Source organism: Eretmochelys imbricata, chromosome 6, assembly GCF_965152235.1.
Source record: "Eretmochelys imbricata isolate rEreImb1 chromosome 6, rEreImb1.hap1, whole genome shotgun sequence".
In the NCBI taxonomy this organism is placed as follows: domain Eukaryota; kingdom Metazoa; phylum Chordata; order Testudines; family Cheloniidae; genus Eretmochelys; species Eretmochelys imbricata.
Window position 1 is genome coordinate 106,505,760 of NC_135577.1, and position 18,777 is coordinate 106,524,536.

General features: G+C 40.4%; 1 protein-coding gene across 4 annotated transcripts in view; it reads left to right on the forward strand.

Moving 5' to 3' along the window:
* The window catches only part of AK7 (adenylate kinase 7), a 63,701-nt gene that overhangs the window by 36,302 nt on the left and 8,622 nt on the right, over positions 1–18,777 (forward strand). For 2 of the 4 annotated variants that reach the window (XM_077820442.1, XM_077820444.1), the window contains 6 exons: positions 62–190; positions 1,457–1,601; positions 3,233–3,361; positions 6,189–6,254; positions 8,069–8,266; positions 16,043–16,263. In XM_077820442.1, the coding sequence (XP_077676568.1) occupies positions 62–190; positions 1,457–1,601; positions 3,233–3,361; positions 6,189–6,254; positions 8,069–8,266; positions 16,043–16,263 (888 nt within the window). The remainder of the gene's footprint in view (positions 1–61; positions 191–1,456; positions 1,602–3,232; positions 3,362–6,188; positions 6,255–8,068; positions 8,267–16,042; positions 16,264–18,777) is intronic. The other 2 variants (XM_077820443.1, XM_077820445.1) reach the window with 2 other exon arrangements.

The window sequence follows — 18,777 nt, forward strand, 5'->3', positions numbered from 1 at the left end:
GACCAGTCATTTAAAACAATCACACTATTTGCTTAATTCCTTTTTATCTTTTTTCTTTCAGCCAGTCAAAATTTGTGTTCTTGGTCCTCCTGCAGTTGGGAAATCAACCATTGCTGAAGAACTCTGCAAACACTATATGCTACATCACATTAAAATAAAGGATGTAATTTCTGAAGCAATGGAAAATCTGGTACGTGGGTAACTCTTCTTTAGGATTATTACTTTGGTTTTCATAGTTTTAAAATGTAAAATGTTTGAAATCATTTATGAATTAGTTAGGAAACTGTGATTTACAAGTTGAAGAATGACCATAGGAAATAACCTTCTTCTAGTAGAATGCAATGAGGAATTAAAAATATCCTAACTCCATTGTAGATGCCCAACTGTTGCTGTTGAAACTAATCCCTGCCTTTTCCATTTTTCAGTATCTGCAAAAGCCAAAAAATATTTTATTTAACCTAGGCTGTAAAGGCATGATCTTGTGACATGCTGAGTACTGAGCACGCCTTATTTTAACTGATTGTAATTAGTGAAGATGGCTCAGAACCTCACAGCTTAGAGCCTTAGATGAGCTCCATATCTATATAATAAAATTCCAGGATTGTCACTCCGTGTGTCTTATGTTCTTATGTGTGTCACTCTGAAGCCTGGAATGTCTGAGTCAGTGTGAAGCTGGAAAAAGCTACAAGAACAGTTGAAAGCTCTTTTTGTTCAGAATATCACCAGGTTCAATCATCACTAGGATTCGGAGTCTGTTACCATCTAATATTTAAATTCTCGGCCATTTTGACTTTGAGTTACACCCGTGCTGTGTACACCTACAGGAAGGCATGTGTCTATGCCATGCCAAGGGTCCTAGACTATTGTGATATCAACCCAATCACCGCCCTTAGTCTACAGCTATTTTGCATGCAAAAATTTCATTGGTTGTATGAAGGAATCTGCACAACTCCCCCCTACCCACAACATAGCCTCCCCTCCACAACATAACCAGCTTATACAATAACCCCAAATACACATAGACCGTCACTGTGGCACATTCCCCTCATTTGCCATCCACACAACACTCCCCACACACAAATCAACAAAACCAGCCACACAACACAATCAGCACACACAGTAACCCCAAAGATCACTCTTAAGCCTAGAATGTCTGTTGAACCAATGTGAAGCAATGGAAACAGCTACAAGCATGGTTGAGAGCGCTTTTTGTTTAAAATATCACCAGGTTCAATCGTCATTGGGATTCATGGTCTGTTACCATCTACCTGAGCCATTATTGGCTTTTTTACATACAGAACTTTATGAATTACACCTGTGTGACAGCACAGGCTTTCAGCTATTAGTCTGAAACTAAGATGCGGACAGTTGCCCAAATGTTGTCCTTAATTATACCTGTCTAATACCAAAGGCAGAATTTAGCCAAACTATTTTTGAACCTTATTTTTGTATATAGGAAAAAATTATTGCTCCTAAAGAAACAATGGAAACTGAAGAGGTGGGAGAGGAGGGAGAAGAAGATGATGAAGAAGAAGGTAACAGTATAGAAGAGGCACAAGAACTCTTAGATGGAGTCAAAGAAAACATGGAGCAGAATGGAGGTAAGGTGTGAAAGGGAAAGGCATACTGATAATGGTAGCCTGGATTTTAGTTAATAGATGTAACTTTTATACAAATGAAAAATCAGGAAATTGATTTGTGCCTGTACCTTTAGACCTTATAGCTCCCATTGAAGACAAGGGTCATGCCTTCTGTTTGCAGTGTTATGAACCTTTACCTCACTTACCTTTGTACAATTCCACTGAAATAATTGGGATTGTATGAGAGTAACGGGGCAAAATTTGAACTAATGTGTCTGTTAAAAGTCATATACATTTTTAAACACTGAAAAGCTATTATAATAGTAGCAATTGTTTTCTGCATATATTTTTATGCAGCCCTTTTGACACTACAAACTGACATTTTACTTACAGCTCTATATTCAGTCTCTCTAGATTCTTGGCAAGAATATTTTCTAATTAATTATATCATGCTTACCTTTCAGAAGTGAAAGCCTAATTAATGTCACTTAAAGTAAAAAGCTAGCCAGGTTTTACTGGGTTTCTTGATTGCAACTAACCTTGAAAAAAATCAATTAACTTTTTGTTCTTTGGTTCCCCCCTTTTGGTGAAGGGTAAATAATGCTTACCCATGTTTGTAAAATACTTTAAGGCCTGTGGATGGAAAAAGTGCCATATAAGTGTTTTAATTATTATTTGTGGCTAAATCATGTGTGCTTTTGGCCTTGTGCTTCTTAACACACTGAGGTCTGCAATGATTTCCCAGGAAAAAGCACTGGATTGTTTTGTCTAATTAATGTATGCTTTATCTGCAAAATTAATGAGCACTGCTGCATTATCTCCTGCATGACTTTGCTTTACTGTTAAAACAATGAAGGCTTTTACAATCAAAATATTTTGATTACAGTGGATTATATATATTTAACTAAGACTTTTTAAAAATGAAGCAAAAAGAAGGGGAGGGAGTTGGAGTCATGATTACAGATGAAGTAAGAATCTGAGTTTTATTCCTAGGACATTGGGGGTTTACTGTAATGTTTATTTAATGACCTGGGCCAAGTCACTAAAACTACTTTGTGTCTCAGTTTACCCATCTGAAAGTGAGCATAATACCTGTCTCACATGGGTTTTGCCAAGTGTTTTAATGACAAATTGAATATGTGTTTGTAAAACTGTTTGAGGCTCTTAGTAAAATCCAACATTTTGCAAGCTTAACTGTTCTGCTACATTCCTCTCTCTAAATGTTTTTTTGTTTTGTGAAGTAAATTCAGAAATTAATTCTAGATGCTTCAGGAGATAGTGCAAGTCCCTGGACGTTACCAGTATATTATACTACTATGTCCAATTTATTTATTTTTACTCCTTTGATCCTGGGATAATAGTTAAACTCATCAAACATAAACAGTCTTATGAAAGGAATCTTTCATTTTATACCTGATGATAATTTTGTAGTACTCTGAAGACTCTGTAACATATCAGTACATATTACCATAGGTGATTCTGTGTAGTTACCAAATAGTGATGCCAAGCAGATAGTTAGGCATTCTCAGATCTCAACTCAAAAGACTCTCTGACAAGTGTATAAAAATGTTAGTAAAATCTTTCAGATGTTTATCTTCCACATAAACCATACATAGGTTAACTCTATTTGAATGCATATGTTAAATTTTCAGGTCGTCTGGATGATCAGTATGTGATTAGATTCATGAAAGAAAAGCTAAAGTCTATGCCTTGCAAGAATCAAGGATATATTTTGGATGGGTTTCCAAAGACCTATGACCAGGCAAAAGATCTATTTAATCGTAAGTTACAGAGTTCTCCTGTATTTGTTATGTATGTATGAAGACTGGAAAAGGGCAAATATAGTAAAAAGAAAAGGAGTACTTGTGGCACCTTAGAGACTAACCAATTTATTTGAGCATAAGCTTTCGTGAGCTACAGCTCACTTCATCGGATGCATTCAGTGGAAAAAACAGTGAGGAGATTTATATACACACAGACCATGAAAAAATACACATTGTAAGGACAGTGATCACTTAAGATGAGCTATTACCAGCAGGAGAGTGGGGTGGGGGGAGAGAAAACCTTTTGAAGTGATAATCAAGGTGGGCCATTTCCAGCACATTTCTAGGAGTTAACAAGAACTGCTGAGGAACAGTGGGGAGTGGGGGGGGGAGGCGAATAAACAAGGGGAAATAGAGACTGCTGAATTGGAATTAATTTGCAAATTGGATACAATTAACTTAGGCTTGAATAGAGACTGGGAGTGGTTGAGTCATTATACTAAGTAAAACTATTTCCCCTTGTTTATTCCCCCCTCCCCCCCCCCACTGTTCCTCAAGACGTTCTTGTTAACTCCTGGAAATGTGCTGGAAATGGCCCACCTTGATTATCACTTCAAAAGGTTTTCTCTCCCCCCACCCCACTCTCCTGCATAGTTTAATACCCTGGAATTTAAACTATGGGGAATCAAACTCATTTGTGATTTTAATACAGAGCTTCTTTAATATGATCCAACATATCTTGACTTTAGTAAAGCTTTTGATACTGTCTCACATGACCTTCTCATAAACTGGGGAAATGCAACCTAGATGGAGCTACTATAAGGTGGGTGCAAAACTGGTTGGAAAACCGTTCCCAGAGAATAGTTATCAGTGGATCACAGTCATGCTGGAAGGGCATAATGAGTGGGGTCCCGCAGGGATCAGTTCTGGGTCTGGTTCTGTTCAGTATCTTCAATTATTTAGATAATGGCATAGAGAGTACACTTATAAAGTTTGAAGACGATATCAAGCTGAGAGGGGTTGCAACTGCTTTGGAGGGTAGGATTAAAATTCAAAATGATCTGGACAAACTGGAGAAATCAAGAAATGGTCCAAAGTAAATAGGATGAAATTCAATAAGGACAAATGTGAAGTACTCCATTTAGAAAGGAACAATCAGTTACACACATACAAAACGGGAAATGACTGCCTAGGAAGAAGTACTGTGGAAAGGGATCTGGAGGTCATAGTGGACACAAGCTAAATAAGAGTCAACAGTGTAACGCTGTTGCAAAAAAAAAGTGAACGTACTACTGGGATGTATTAGCAGGAGTGTTGTAACCAAGACGCGAGAAGTAATTCTTCTGCTCTACTCCACACTGATTAGGCCTCAACTGGAGTATTGTGTCCAGTTCTGGGCACCACATTTCAGGAAGGATGTGGACAAACTGGAGAGAGTCCAGAGAAGAGCGACAAAAATAATTAAAGGTCTAGAAAACATGACCTCTGAGGGAAAACTGAAAAAATTGGGTTTGTTTAGTCTGGAAAAGAGAAGACTGAAAGGGGACATGATAATAGTTTTCAAGTACGTAAAAGGTTGTTACAAAGAGGAGGAAAAAAATTTGTTTTTCTTAATCTCTGAGGATAGGACAAGAAGCAATGGGCTTAAATTGCAGCAAGGAAGGTTTAGGTTGGACATTAGGAAAAACTTCCTAACTTTCAGGGTGGTTAAGCACTGGAATAAATTGCCTAGGGAGATTGTGGAATCTCCATCACTGGAGATTTTTAAGAGCAGGTTCGATAAACACTTGTCAGGAATGGTCTAGGTAATACTTAGTCCTGCCACGAGTGCAGAGGACTGGACTAGATGACCTCTAGGTCCTTTCCAGCTCTATGATTCTATGCAGAGTATTATTATTTGTTATATGTTCACCACCAGCATTATGCTGATTGCTGTATAGGACACAAATATAAAAACAGTCCCTTTCCCAAGAAGCTTGCAATTGAAGGATTCTATATCACTTCATTTTAGTTAAGGAAGTCAGTGTTTTCAAAATATGTCCTGGTAAATAAAGGAATGAATAAATAAATGTACAAACATGGAGGGCTCAGTCCTTCTGTGTGCTGAGCTAGTGTATAGTGAGTTGTTGGGGGGAAATAGTATAGGAGCCTATTCCACCTATGTAAGAATTCCACAGGACTGCTTTAAGAAAAGAGTCCAGCTAATGGGCCAGCCCAGAGCTTCAGTTCATGTATATCAGCATAACTCCACTGAAAATCACTGAAGTCAATGGAGCTAAGTGATTTACACCAGTTGAGGATCTTTCCCCAAGTCTCTAAGCAGGCATTATCTACACATTCGGAGACATGTCCACCCCAGCTCCCCAAAACAGCTAGTATATGTTCTATTGCCAGTAGCAGGAGTTGGCCAGAAGATGGTGGGTGTACATGCTGCTCCTGCTCAGAGATGTAGAAAAGTGTGTCTCTCAGCAGAATCCTGCTTTGGCTGGCAGGGTCTCTGTGTCCGATGTTCATATACCATATGGGGGGGGCGGGGGCGGGGGAGGGGGGAGAAGAGAGAATGAATATGCACCAAGCTAATTTTAAACAATAGAACTCTTCTGAATCATGAAGATCTAGCATCATTTGTGCTTCTTATTTAGAAGTATCTAAACTTTTTTTTCTGAATTATTTACCCACCTATCTCACAATGGTGCTGTCAGGATTCATTAGTTAGTGTCATTTGACCATATAAAGAACTGGTACTACATAAAGGACAGATATTGTTACTAGCACCTCTTTAGTTAACGTTAGTAATATAGTTTCTTCAGGTGACAGTGTTAATTATATAGTACTTTTATTTTAGTTGAAGATGATGAGGAAGAAGAGACAAGAAGCAAAGTGCCTCGCTATGATAAATTAATCACTCCTGGTAAGTTTACTATACTACAAAGGGCAGAGTTTTAAAAGAATCCTTACACCATTAAGAAGCACTCCTTCTGTTGCTGGATTTAAGCATATAGTGGCCCTAATCTCATTGGAACAAAGATTTGGTCCAGACCTCTAGACAGACAGCAACAGATGATGAAGCACTAACTTTTGAACCAAGCAGCTTCTTCTATTCATAAATTGAGACACTTGTAGTCCACATTTTTAAAATGAAAACATGAATAAATCATTGTGATGCACTGTGATGACCCTGGCAACAGGATCTGCAGGGGAGATCTAAAAACACAACTGTTCCAAGAAAAGAAGAGTGACTGTATGAGAGAAGGTTGCACTCTCAACCCATGGCTATGCTGAGGTGGGAAGCATTTTTGTTCGTTTTCTGAGTTTTACTGACTGTTATGCTGTACCTGGTTCTATAAATTTCTCCCCGAGAAAAGATGTTACTGCTTGACGTTGCTAAATTGCTTCACCAATTTACAATGGTATTTATAAAATTAGATAAATTAGTCCTTATTTCCTTTGACTTTAGTGGCAGCTTTATCTGAGGCTTAAGGGCTTGTCTACACTGGCGCTTTACAGCGCTGCAAAGTTCTCACTCAGGGGGGTGAAAAAACACCCTCCTGAGCACAGCAAGTTTCAGCGCTGTAAAGCGCCAGTGTAGACAGTGCCCCAGCACTGGGAGCTGCACTCCCAGTTCTGGTAGCTATGCCCCTCATGGAGGTGGCAGTGCTGCCATGGCAGCGCTTTAGCGTTGCCAGAGTAGACTAGCCCTAAGTCTACACTAGCAACTTATGTCGGTATAACTATGTTGCTCAAGGGCATGGAAAATCCACATTCCTAGCAACACAAGTATACTGATTACCTCCTGGCGTGATGTCAATGGGAGGGCTTCTCCTGTTACCATAGTACTGCCTCTCAGGGAAGTGGATTGCCTATACCGACAGGAGAAGCCCACCTGTCAGCAGAGGTAGCATTTTCACTGAAGCTGAATAAAGATATGAATAAAGATTTTTATTTTATAAAGAATAAAAAATTGAGACTGTTAAACTAATACAAAGTATACTGTTAAACTAATACAAAGCATTTTCACATGCCTTTCCAGTATTTTTCCCTACCACTGTACTACAGATAACAGTGATACTAAATTATATTGCATCTGGCATATTTTATTTTTATGTACTGCTTAGGTGCATGATAGTTTACTTAACCCGAGCATAGGTACATTTATTTATGAGATTAGAAATCCCAGACTGTAGTAATCTAGTCCATGAGGTCTTTTGAATAGATGAGTTAAGTTTTCCAGTCCTATTTACTACATTGGCCACACAATTCACATAGATCTTTTCAGATTTTACTATTTAAAGCATTTTGACTGGTGTGTATAGTAGCTTTCTGTGGGGCTTTAGGACTAGATTCTGCCACTGTTACTCATGTTGAGTAGTCCCTTACACCCCAAATAGTCCCACTGAGTTCAATAAGTAAGGGTGGCAGGATATGGTCCATAGTTTGTAGTTAAACTTTACGGTTTTTAACTGAGATAACATTGGAATATCAGGGTTCTTTCCAAAGCACTTTTGTTCACTGTTAAATATTGGTGAATTGCTACAAGCGTACACAGTTGGAGACAGAGCATTCTGTAATGCCGTTTTGTATGGAGAGATTTAAAGATTTGACATCTGTTTCTATTCACTAGTAGTTTGGAATTTGTTATTCATAGATGATATCTAGTGATAGCAGAAAAATAAAACAAAAATTATGACATTACATCTAACTCTCAAAAATGTTTTTTTTCCACAGAATATGTTATTTCTTTGAATGCCTCAGATGAATTCCTAAAAAACCGAGTAATGAATCTTCCAGAGAGTGTTGTGGCTGGAACTCATTATACTCAGGACCGGTTCTTGAGAACTCTCAGTCTCTTCAGAGAGTTAAACACTGAAGATGAGACTGTTGTCAACTATTTTGATGAACTTGAAATACATCCACAGTTTATTGGTATGGAATAAAAGCAAACTTTTATATAAGCCATTAGAAACATAGTATATTTTTCTTCCATGCAAATAATACAATATTTTTACATAGATAAAATGGCATATTTTAATGGTCACTGAAGTACAAATCTAAGAACATGCTTGCACTACTGCAGGAGTGTTTGTTTACTCTTATAATTTGGGGAAATGTACTCTTTAACTGCCATTGGCTCATACAATGTACCCATTTTAAAGGTTCCACTTTTGGAGGCTAAGTGAAATATCCTTTTATAATGAGAACACAGACCCCACTATTGATGGCTGGTGAATTCGTACAGTAATATCCAGTCCTTGATTTTCAATATCATGGCTCCCAATAAACCTTTTCCTCAGCTTTGTTCTCACAAGTCATGATGGTATATAAATGATCTGCAACAGATGAAGCATGAAGATGGCTAGGGCACTGGGGAGGGAACTCTTGTAATGCTTCTGACTGCTATGACATAAGAAATTTTTGAAATACCCCTTCACACACACCCCCAAAAAATGTCTTCCAACATACCACCCACAAAACCTGATCACTGGAACTCTTGGGGTTGGTGAATCGAGCCTGATTATTCAGAAACAAAATGAGAGCAATATGCCAGCATTGCTTAAGAAGCTATGTTCAGCCTGTGCACAAAAAAGCTATACCTTGATATGGATAATCACACTAATTATCACCCTGTCTTGAATGTCCCTTTTGTGGACTCAGATAATGAGAATGTTATGGTGAAACAACCCTGGTGATACCTGGAGTTCCCAGATTTTTTTTTTTTTTCTTCCATTCAGTCCCTGAGCAGACCATCTACAGACCTCTCAAGGTCCCTTCCAGTCCTATGATTCTATAAATATGGTACAGAGATTGTACTACTTGTACTGGTAGGAAATCTTCTGCAATGGACAAAGACCATGTGTCCATATTGATCCTTTCAGATTTGTCACACTGACCATGAAGTGTAGTTGACATATTTTTGGACCTTTGAAAGCATAGGTAGAGTTGCTCATGAGGAATTCCATTCCTTTTTTTCCCTAAGAAGTCCTAGTGGGTAATAACATTAGGTAATTTTTCATCTGTCCTGAGGGTTCTTATATTGAATTTCAGAAGCGTCTATTCTATTGTCCCTCCCATTCAAAGCATATAGGAGGGCACATGGGGAAATAATGAGAATATTTGAGCTCTGGTGCCTCTATGTTAAACCAATAAAATAAAAAATCAGCAGGATCTTATTAAAGAGGATAAGACAAAATGTCACATTTATTGTGAATACAAAAAGAATCATAGTAGCCAGTCAGTTATAGCTATAACATTTCATTCAGTTTCACATTCATTCACACATTCATTCATACACACATACAGGTTCTGCAGCTGCTGTATAGTTACCAGTCCTGAATGTAGCTTGAGTTCGTGGCTTAGGTTTGTAGCTTGTGGCGGCTAACTGGCCAGGAAAGCCGGGCACAAGGAAGAGCTGGGTCTCTGTTGGGCATGCACCGATGCCCTTCCATGTTGGCAGCAGAATGTTACCCTTCAAAGTCTTCCATCTCACTCATCCTTTTTGTAGGCTTTAGTTTGAATCCAGAGTCTATAGGTCTTGCTGTGTCACCCTGCCTCTGGGTTCGGTGTGATTGATCACCTGTCAATTGCAGACATGACTTTCAGCCTAGGACCTGGCTTTGATGTTTCTTCAATTGTACTTTTGTTCTTTTCTTTTGAGGGTGGACTCCTCTTACTTTGTCAGTGCTGTTGTCTGCATCTTTAGCAGTTGAGTGTTTACACTTTATTTCATCAGGACAGGCTGGGGCTGGAGGTTGATTCCATCATCCATACATACCTCATTCACACATCTAAACTAAACTAATAAGATTACAGCAGGGTTTTGCAAAAATGAAGGTTGCAGCAAGCTTTTACAAAATGAAGTGAGCATTTTAAAATGGAGTTTGGGACAAGCTAAAATGGAGTTTGAGTTACAATATAGACAAAGGAATGGCAAACAGTGAACAGAAGTTACAATGTTTCATATTCTCTGTGTATATATAAAGTCTGCTGCAGTTTCCACGGTATGCATCCGATGAAGTGAGCTGTAGCTCACGAAAGCTCATGCTCAAATAAATTGGTTAGTCTCTAAGGTGCCACAAGTACTCCTTTTCTTTTTGCGAATACAGACTAACACGGCTGTTACTCTGAAACCTGTCAGAATGTTGAAACAGTGTAAGTTTCAGCGATTTAAGCAGCAATTGGATTGAAAGTGAAACTCAATTAGCCAGTTATTGGGGTAACCGGTTTTATGAATGAATGTTGATTAATAAAACTTTGCTTATGAAGTTATATTAATAAAGTGAACAATTAAAAACAATTTCATTGATCAGTTCTACATCTAGTATGCAAATGCAACTGGCTCCACAACATTCCTTATCAGATCCAGATGGTGAAGTTGATTGACTTACCTCAATGTCTTACTAAAGTGGGAGTTGGATGCAGGTTAGCTAGCTAATGGTATGTCTACACTAGCAAGTTTCTGCCCAACAAGTTATACCCCTTTTATTAAAGCGCTAGAGTTAAACTGCTATTGTGTGTCCACACTGCGCTCCTTGTGACGGTGGAGCGCATCCACATTAGCAGCTCTTGCAAGGGCAAAGAGAGCAGTACATTGTAGTAGCTATTCCACCGTGCAACTGGCCGCAGGGTGTTCTGGGAAGGGTTTGCAATGCCTCATGGGGCAGGCACAGCGTCACATGATGCAGGTTTCCCAATCCCTTGTTCTGTGGGCATTTTCCTACATTGCCAGCTGCTTTTCAACTGAAGTGTGGGGAAAGGGGGGCAGAGTGTGTGACAGGGAGTGTGTGTTTTGGGGGACAGAGTGTGTCAGCATGCTATCTTGTAAGTTCAGAGAGCAGCAGGAAGCAACCAGTCCTGAGACAGGGGGAGGGGGAAACCCCGACATCAGCCCCTGTCTCCCTCCCCAGCACTTGTCAGAAACAGAGCTTTGAAAGGGGAAGGGCACATGCCTTCACGGCAGCCAGCCGTGTTCAAAACAAGGAGCAGAGTGGCCACTTGAGGGATTCTGGGACACTTCCAGAGGCCAATTGATTGCTTTCTGCACTGTAATGTATTTATACTGCCAATACAGCGCTGGAGCCTCTGTGCTGTAAGGCTTACAACTCCCGTGGAGGTGGTTCTTTTGCAACGCTGCAACTGAGGCGTTTCTGCGCACAGAGTAGCTTAGCAATGTGTAAACCTTGGGAGTTGCACTGCAGAAAGCTGCTTTACTGCGCAGAAACTTGCCAGTGTAGACAAGGCCTACGTCTCAGTTCAGGGAAGACCAAGGAATGCTATTAGACAGGGAAAGCAAATGGAAGAAGTGGTAATTATTTCTGCCTTCTTGATTGAGGGGGTTTGCCCATCGTTTGTTAGTTATACTCACACATATTCATCTGGAAGTCTAGGTAGTAGCACTTGCCTAGAATGGGTTTGTTTTTTAATCTGTGCTTCATAAGAATGATTTTTTTTCTCTTTTTGATGTTGACTTCACTTCATAATTAGATTACTACATTGTCCTCTGCCTTGGGCTACACCTGAAGACTATTCTGAAACTCTAGCTAGTGCCAAAGGAGGCATGCTGCTTTGCCTGGTGGTGCTTCTTACAGGGACATCACACCCATGTTTCACAGTCTTCACTAGCTTCCAGCTGATTTCCATATGCAATTTAAGATTTTGACTTTCATCTTGAAAGCAACAGGCTTAGGTCCTGGTTACCTTCAGAACTGCTTCTTGCAGCTGCAATCAACTGAAGTGTGCAAGTTTACAGCTTTCTGGTGCAAAAAGATGACTTATGGCAAGAATAATTTCAGTAAAGGCTCTTTAGCTCTGCAACCCACTTCTCTCACCCTACCTCATAGAATCATGGGGTTAGAAGGGACCACACAGGTCATGTAGTCTAACCCCCTGCCAAGATGCAGGATTTGCTGTGGCTAAACCATCCAAGACAGATGGCTATCCAGTCTCCTTTTGAAAACCTCCAGTGAAGGAGCTTCCACAACCTCCCTGGGCAGTCTGTTCCATTGTCCTACTGTTCTTACAGTTAAGAAGTTTTTCCTGAGATTTACTCCAAATCTCATCCCCAGTAGGTCCATCACAGCCTACATTTAGTGACCCAAAGATCAAACGGCAAACCTGATTGTTTTCTCACACTTCTTCTGGGGGAAGCTGATTGGGTGTACTGGGTTTAGTGGGAATGTAACAGGGTAGGGCTTGCTCCATGGGCTGAAGAGCCAGGGGCTAAGCCAACCCTGAATACAGCATGAACTTCACCTTACAGTATAAAAGGAGCAGGAAGTTGCAATGAATGGGGGGAAAGTCAGAAAGTTGTTGTAGAGTGTGTAGAAAGTGTACTAGGCAGGGAGGCTGGTACAAGCAGGGTAGGGATGGTAAAGGGCTCAGGTAAGAAGGCCAAGGAAGAAGGGGAGAAACCTTGGGTTGTGTGGACTTATGAAGGGACTTGGTTTTGAGTTTTATTATTTAATCTATATTGATAAACCTAGTTCCCAAGGAGGGATATCTTTTGATCAAGAAAAAGCCTGAAGTGAAATTTACATGAATAGTCCAAGAGGGGAAACTGAGGCAGGGTGCCTGTAATTTGACTCTAGGCCATGAGAGAGTTTATGAAAGGTTGCTGGCCCAATCACATGGGGGATATAATTTTGTTGTAGAGTAGGGAATTTTTTTTATGTGTGGCTTTTTCTTAATATTGATCCAAATATTTGAATTTTATGATTTTACTATCATCAAGGATTTTAGAAGACTGCCAACTATTAAAAATGTGGCCTTCTGAGCTGGCTTTTTTTATGTCTGCACTGTGGTTTAAACAGGAAAGTATCAAGTTATCTGGATTTTTCTCTCTGCATGAGTTATGTAAAGCACTTAACTTCTGTCTGCTTTCCCATCTGCAAATTGGGGATAACTCAGGAATCTAGGGAGGCTTAGTCAGTGGGTGAGACCACTGATAAAGAAACTTTTATTCAATGAAAAGCAGTGTTATCCTTTTAACAGTGCTTGCCTTTTAAGACCTCAATTGTGGGCTCCCCAGTTGTTGTGACCCCTTAAGGGTGCACCTGCATGGCCTAGGGCAATGAGCCTCCCAGCCCCTGTTGACAGACTTGGGGTTGCAGGGCTCATGCTAGCCCTCTAAAAATAGCTGTGTAGATGGTGCTTTGAAGTTGTAGCTTGGGCTGAGCTCAGATTCTGAAGCCTAGAGAGGGTGGTGGGCTTCTATTTTTAGAGCACTAGTATGAGCCCCACAAGCTAGAGTATGTTTACCTGGGCTCAGAGGTTCACTGCTGTGGGCTATGTAGATGTATCCTCTGTGGCTCTTTTATTTAAATAATCTCAGCTCTTATTTAAAAAGACAAGTATATTTCTGAGGCTATGCAGTTAAGTATGACTTCTGTATCATTTGTATTGCAGTCTTAACCATTTAGATGGGTAGATGAATAGCAGAATTGTAGACCATGTGATAGGGAAGTTTCTATCCATGGTTAATACTAAAGTATTGTTGTGAGGGGTCCTGTGGGGAAAAACAGTATGTGATCATCTAATCAAAGACAGTATAAAAGGAGCAGGAAGTTGCAATCATTCATATGCACAAGCAGTAAATTAAGATTGTAGACAACCTTAGTTCTGGAGTTTCTTTACTTTGTAAATTCAGGTTTCAGAGTGGTAGCTGTGTTAGTCTGTATCAGCAAAAAAAACCAAGGAGTACTTGTGGCACCTTAGAGACTAACAAATTTATTTGGGCGTAAGTTTTCGTGGGCTAAAACCCACTTCATCGGATGCATGCAGTGGAAAATACAGTAGGAAGCTATATATACACAGAGAACATGAAAAAATGGGTGTTACCATACCAACTGTAACAAGACTAATCAATTAAGCTGGGCTATTATCAGCAGGAGAAAAAAAACTTTTGCAGTGATAATCAGGATGGTCCATTTCAAACAGTTGACAAGAAGGTGTGAGTAACAGTAGGGGAAAAATTAGCATGGGGAAATAATTTTTACTTTGTGTAATGACCCATCCACTCCCAGTCTTTATTCAAGCCTAATTTAATGGTGTCCAGTTTGCAAATTAGTTCCAATTCTGCAGTTTCTCATTGGAGTCTGTTTTTGAAGTTTTTTTGTTGGAGAATTGCAACTTTTAGTCTGAAATTGAATGGCCAGGGAGGTTGAAGTGTTCTCCGACTGGTTTTTGAATGTTATAATTCTTGACATCTGATTTGTGGCGTAAGTAGAGTAGGGCCATTAGGGGACGAGAGCTGAGGAACCGTTGTTCTAAGTCAGCCATAAAAATGTTGGCATACTGTGGGGCCATGCGGGTACCCATAACAGTGCTGCTGACTTGAAGGTGTACATTGTCCCCAAATGTGAAATAGTTGTGGGTGAGGACAAAGTCACAAAGTTCAGCCACCAGGTTTGCCATGACATTATCGGGGATACTGTTCCTTACTGCTTGTAGTCCATCTTTGTGTGGAATGTTGGTGTAGAGGAATTCTACATCCACGGTTGCCAGGATGGTGTATGACAGCAGAGGAAAGCAGAGACTCAGGACTCCTGGGTTCCATTCCAGGCTCTGGATGTATTCTAGTAGTTATAAACCCTTGTGCCCCTGGCTTGTCCTCCTTACTTTCCCCCTACCTGTATCCAAACCCTTCCCAGTTCCTTTGCACCAGCCCTCATCTCCCTCCGTGCTTATTTAACACATACACCCCGGCCAAAAAAAAAACCAAATAAAACCCTGCTTGCCTGGACCCTCCAGCTCCTGCAACCCACTCTCCTTCCTGCTTAGAATCATAGAATATTAGGGTTGGAAGAGACCTCTGGAGGTCATCTAGTCCAATCCCCTGCTCAAAGCAGGACCAACACCAACTATTCTTCAACTATGCTTCTATTCACCTCCTGCCACTCCTTCTGCCTCCTGTCCCTCAACCTGTTGCATTCACGTCAGGCTCCTCCATGTTGCCTGGGCACCAACAGAGATAGTGCTGAGAGCACAGAGACAGTCGCCCTGCTCTCAGTGCCAGTGTCCACTGCCACAGCAACCCCAGCAGAGTGGAAGAGCAATTACAAGGCATCTTGCTCAGTGTCTGCGGCCTTGTTGCAGCATACACAATTAATCACTCAATGGTGATTGTGTTTGTAAAATCTACTCACAGATAGAATCTGTGTGGGGATGGAACATCCTCACTATGGATGGCATCTTTGAGATCTTAGACACGAAACTTGTTAACAAGTCTCTCCTAAATCTGAACTGCGTTTTTTCCTCATAGTCTCATCACTTGGCCAAATATGGATGAACTTTTGCAGGGATGGTAAAAGGCACATTCCTACCGCAGACCACCCCCTTGCCAAATTTCAAGCCCTTGCTCCAAAGTATGGGGGTGCTAGAGTTACTCAATAAAACAGTTGTAAGAATTTGTTTAATAGTGGGCAAAACAATATTTTTTCCCATCTCATTCTCAGAAATGACAATCATTTTAGCTGAAGCCTTATATGTGTCAGCCTGAGCAGACACCTGGCGTAGAAAACTTCAGCCAAGATGGTTGAAGTTTGACACAGTTTACCACAACTGAAAACAGGCTCTTTATGATGGAAAGTGTTGGCTAACCTTAACTAATATATCAAATATATTTTAAAGGTCTCACAATAATCATTGAAATCCCTTTCCCCTGTAATTAATGAGGACACTTATGTTCTTTGTTCTTATGTTTAAAAGATGTAGCAAAGTTTGAGGATCCTGAGAACAGACTTATTGTAAACGAGATCATCAGAGAAACTGGAAAACCTCGAAATTATGGTTTGACAGATGAAGAAATGGAAGAACTAGAACGCAAAGCTGCCGAAGCACGCCTTGCCAAAGAAGCAGAAGACAATGCTGAACAGGAGCGTAAAGACGCTGAGGAAAGGGCTGAAAAGGTGGCAAACTGGGAAGAGTGGGTAAGTTATTACAGAGTTCTGCACAAACCTAATTATATACCTGTTTTAGAAAATAGCAGTTATGGGATCTCCAGTAGCCTTATCATTTGACCTTATGCAAAAATGTTTGACTTGGGCATGCATGTGATGCTTGGGTAAGAGCTATATGCAGTGTCGTTCCATTTCAAAAGTGTGGTATCTGCTCTGTAGTCTCCTATACCAAGTTGCATATTTGTTTTCATATTTCCTTCATCGGATGTATTTTGAGACCCTTGTTAAAGAATTCAAATATTAATAAAGTTACAACAGAAGCTTTTGAGTGTCGTTACCAAAATACCCTTAAAACAAGCTTGATGATCTTCCTCCTCTTAACGCCGTATAAATGTCCAGTGAGATTTCAGATATTGATTGGAAAACTCCAGAGCAAGAAACTGAAGAAAAAGGGCTTTATTAGCCCTTACACAAGTGTGCCACAGTGAGTTACACCATCACCTTACCCCTCCTCTGGGATTTTGCCACAGATGGGCAAAGACTACTGCACCATTGGAGCTGCCCCAGATGAGGCTTTCAAGGAGATGCACTGAATCAACACATCTCCTGTGTGCATTCTCCATGCTCCCTTTTTGGCTACCTTTGCACACTTTTGCTCACACAGTAGGCATAAAGATTCCAGCTGTCTTGTGCTACTATAAATGGTCTCCAGGTGGACTTGCTGAAACTTGCAGAACCACTCAGACATTGAAAGGGGCAGAACCCAGGAGAGCCAAAGATTCCCTCTTACCAACCTTCCAGTCACCTTATTGAGCCTGTGAAATCAAAATTAATTAACATTATGTCATTTCTTGCTGGTGCTGAAATGAACTGACAAAACTCAGGGAAATCCTTCTATGGAGCCAAACAGTAGCAGTAATAAGCTGCTTTATCTTGCCATTTGTAATTGTCTACTATAATATGTCAAGTATCAGAGGGATAGCCATGTTAGTCTGGATCTGTAAAAGTGGCAAAGAGTCCTGCGGCACCTTATAGACTAACAGACGTATTGGAGCATAAGCTTTCGTGGGTGAATACCCACTTCGTCGGATGCTATAATATGAACATTTTCCTCCTTCTCCTCCATCCTGCCAGGAACTCTCCAGTTTACTTTCTTTCTCTCTTCTTGTCTGCTAAAGTCTTGATTGTCATCTTTATGACTCCACTGATAAGTCTTCAACATTTGTCAATTATCTGCAGTACTTAACTCTGTCTATAGAAACATAGGAATTGCCATACTGCATCAGTCCAGTGGTCCTATGTAGTACCCTGCGTCTGACAGTGGCCAGTACCAACTGCTTCAAGAAAATAAACCCTTTAGTAGGCAATTTTGGAACACTCTGCCCCCCATGAAAAGTTTCATGATAACTCTCAAGATTTAGAGGTTGGATTATGCCCTCATTTTAAGGACTTGTATCCCTTCCAGAGCCCTTGTTTGTTTTTTTACTTAATATTTACTTTTATAACTCTGGATATTCATGTTATCTACATAGGTTTAATAATTTTTTAGAATCCTGCTAAGTGCTTGGCCTCAGTGATACCTCGTGGTCCTGAGTTTTGCAGGCTAAACTGTGTTGAATTAAAATAGTATTTCCTTTTATTAGTTTTGAATGTGAGACCTTGTAACTCCATTCTCTCCTCTCTGTAGTGTACCTACTGTAATATTCCCTTTTCGGTCCATCCAGCCTTTTTTCCCCTCTTTTTTTTTTTTGCCTACTACATGCAATAAGCAAGGAACAGCAGTTACCTTAGTCCTACTTCCCCTTTTTTTCCTAACAAGATGGAATGAAGCAGGCGAGGAAGATCAAACAAAAGGAGAAAATTAGGGCAAAGAAAGTGTTTGGGGAAAGAAAAGAGGAGAGCAAGGGTCAAAAAGGGCAGCATCAAAGAGAACAATTCCTCCCTTCTGCCTCCCTCCTGGCCTCATTAGACTGAATACAAGAGGCAGTTCACCACTTTTCAGAGGTTGCGTGATTGGCTACCCATTGAGTAACCTCTTCTCTCAGAAGATGGGTATTCGTGCTAATATTGAGACTCTTTTTTTCTTCCCTCTCCCTATGTTGACTGACTTTGCTGGTCCCTTCTGAGGCAAGTCTACACTATGGGGCTAAGTTGACCTAAGTTACGCAACTCCAGCTACATGAAATACGTGAAATGGTGGCATCCAAGACTATGCAGATGAGGCAAGAGAGCAAGGGGAAGAAGGCAAAAGCCAAGACCTGATTAAAGTTTAGTGGTGAGGAAAGCGATTATAGCAGGATCTTTCAAGTTCTGTGGGATAGGGAAAACAATTCCTCCAAGAAGGAAAGTGTGCAATCTTCTGGAGGAGGAAAGTCTTCAGTGGATGGAGATTAAATAAAGGGCAGGTTGCTCTCCAGTCGACTCCGGTACTCTACTGGAACGAGAAGCATAAGGTAAGTCGACAGGAGAGTTTCTCCCATCGACCCAGCACTGTGTAGACACCACAATAAGTCGACCTAAGCTACATCAACTCCAGCTACGTTA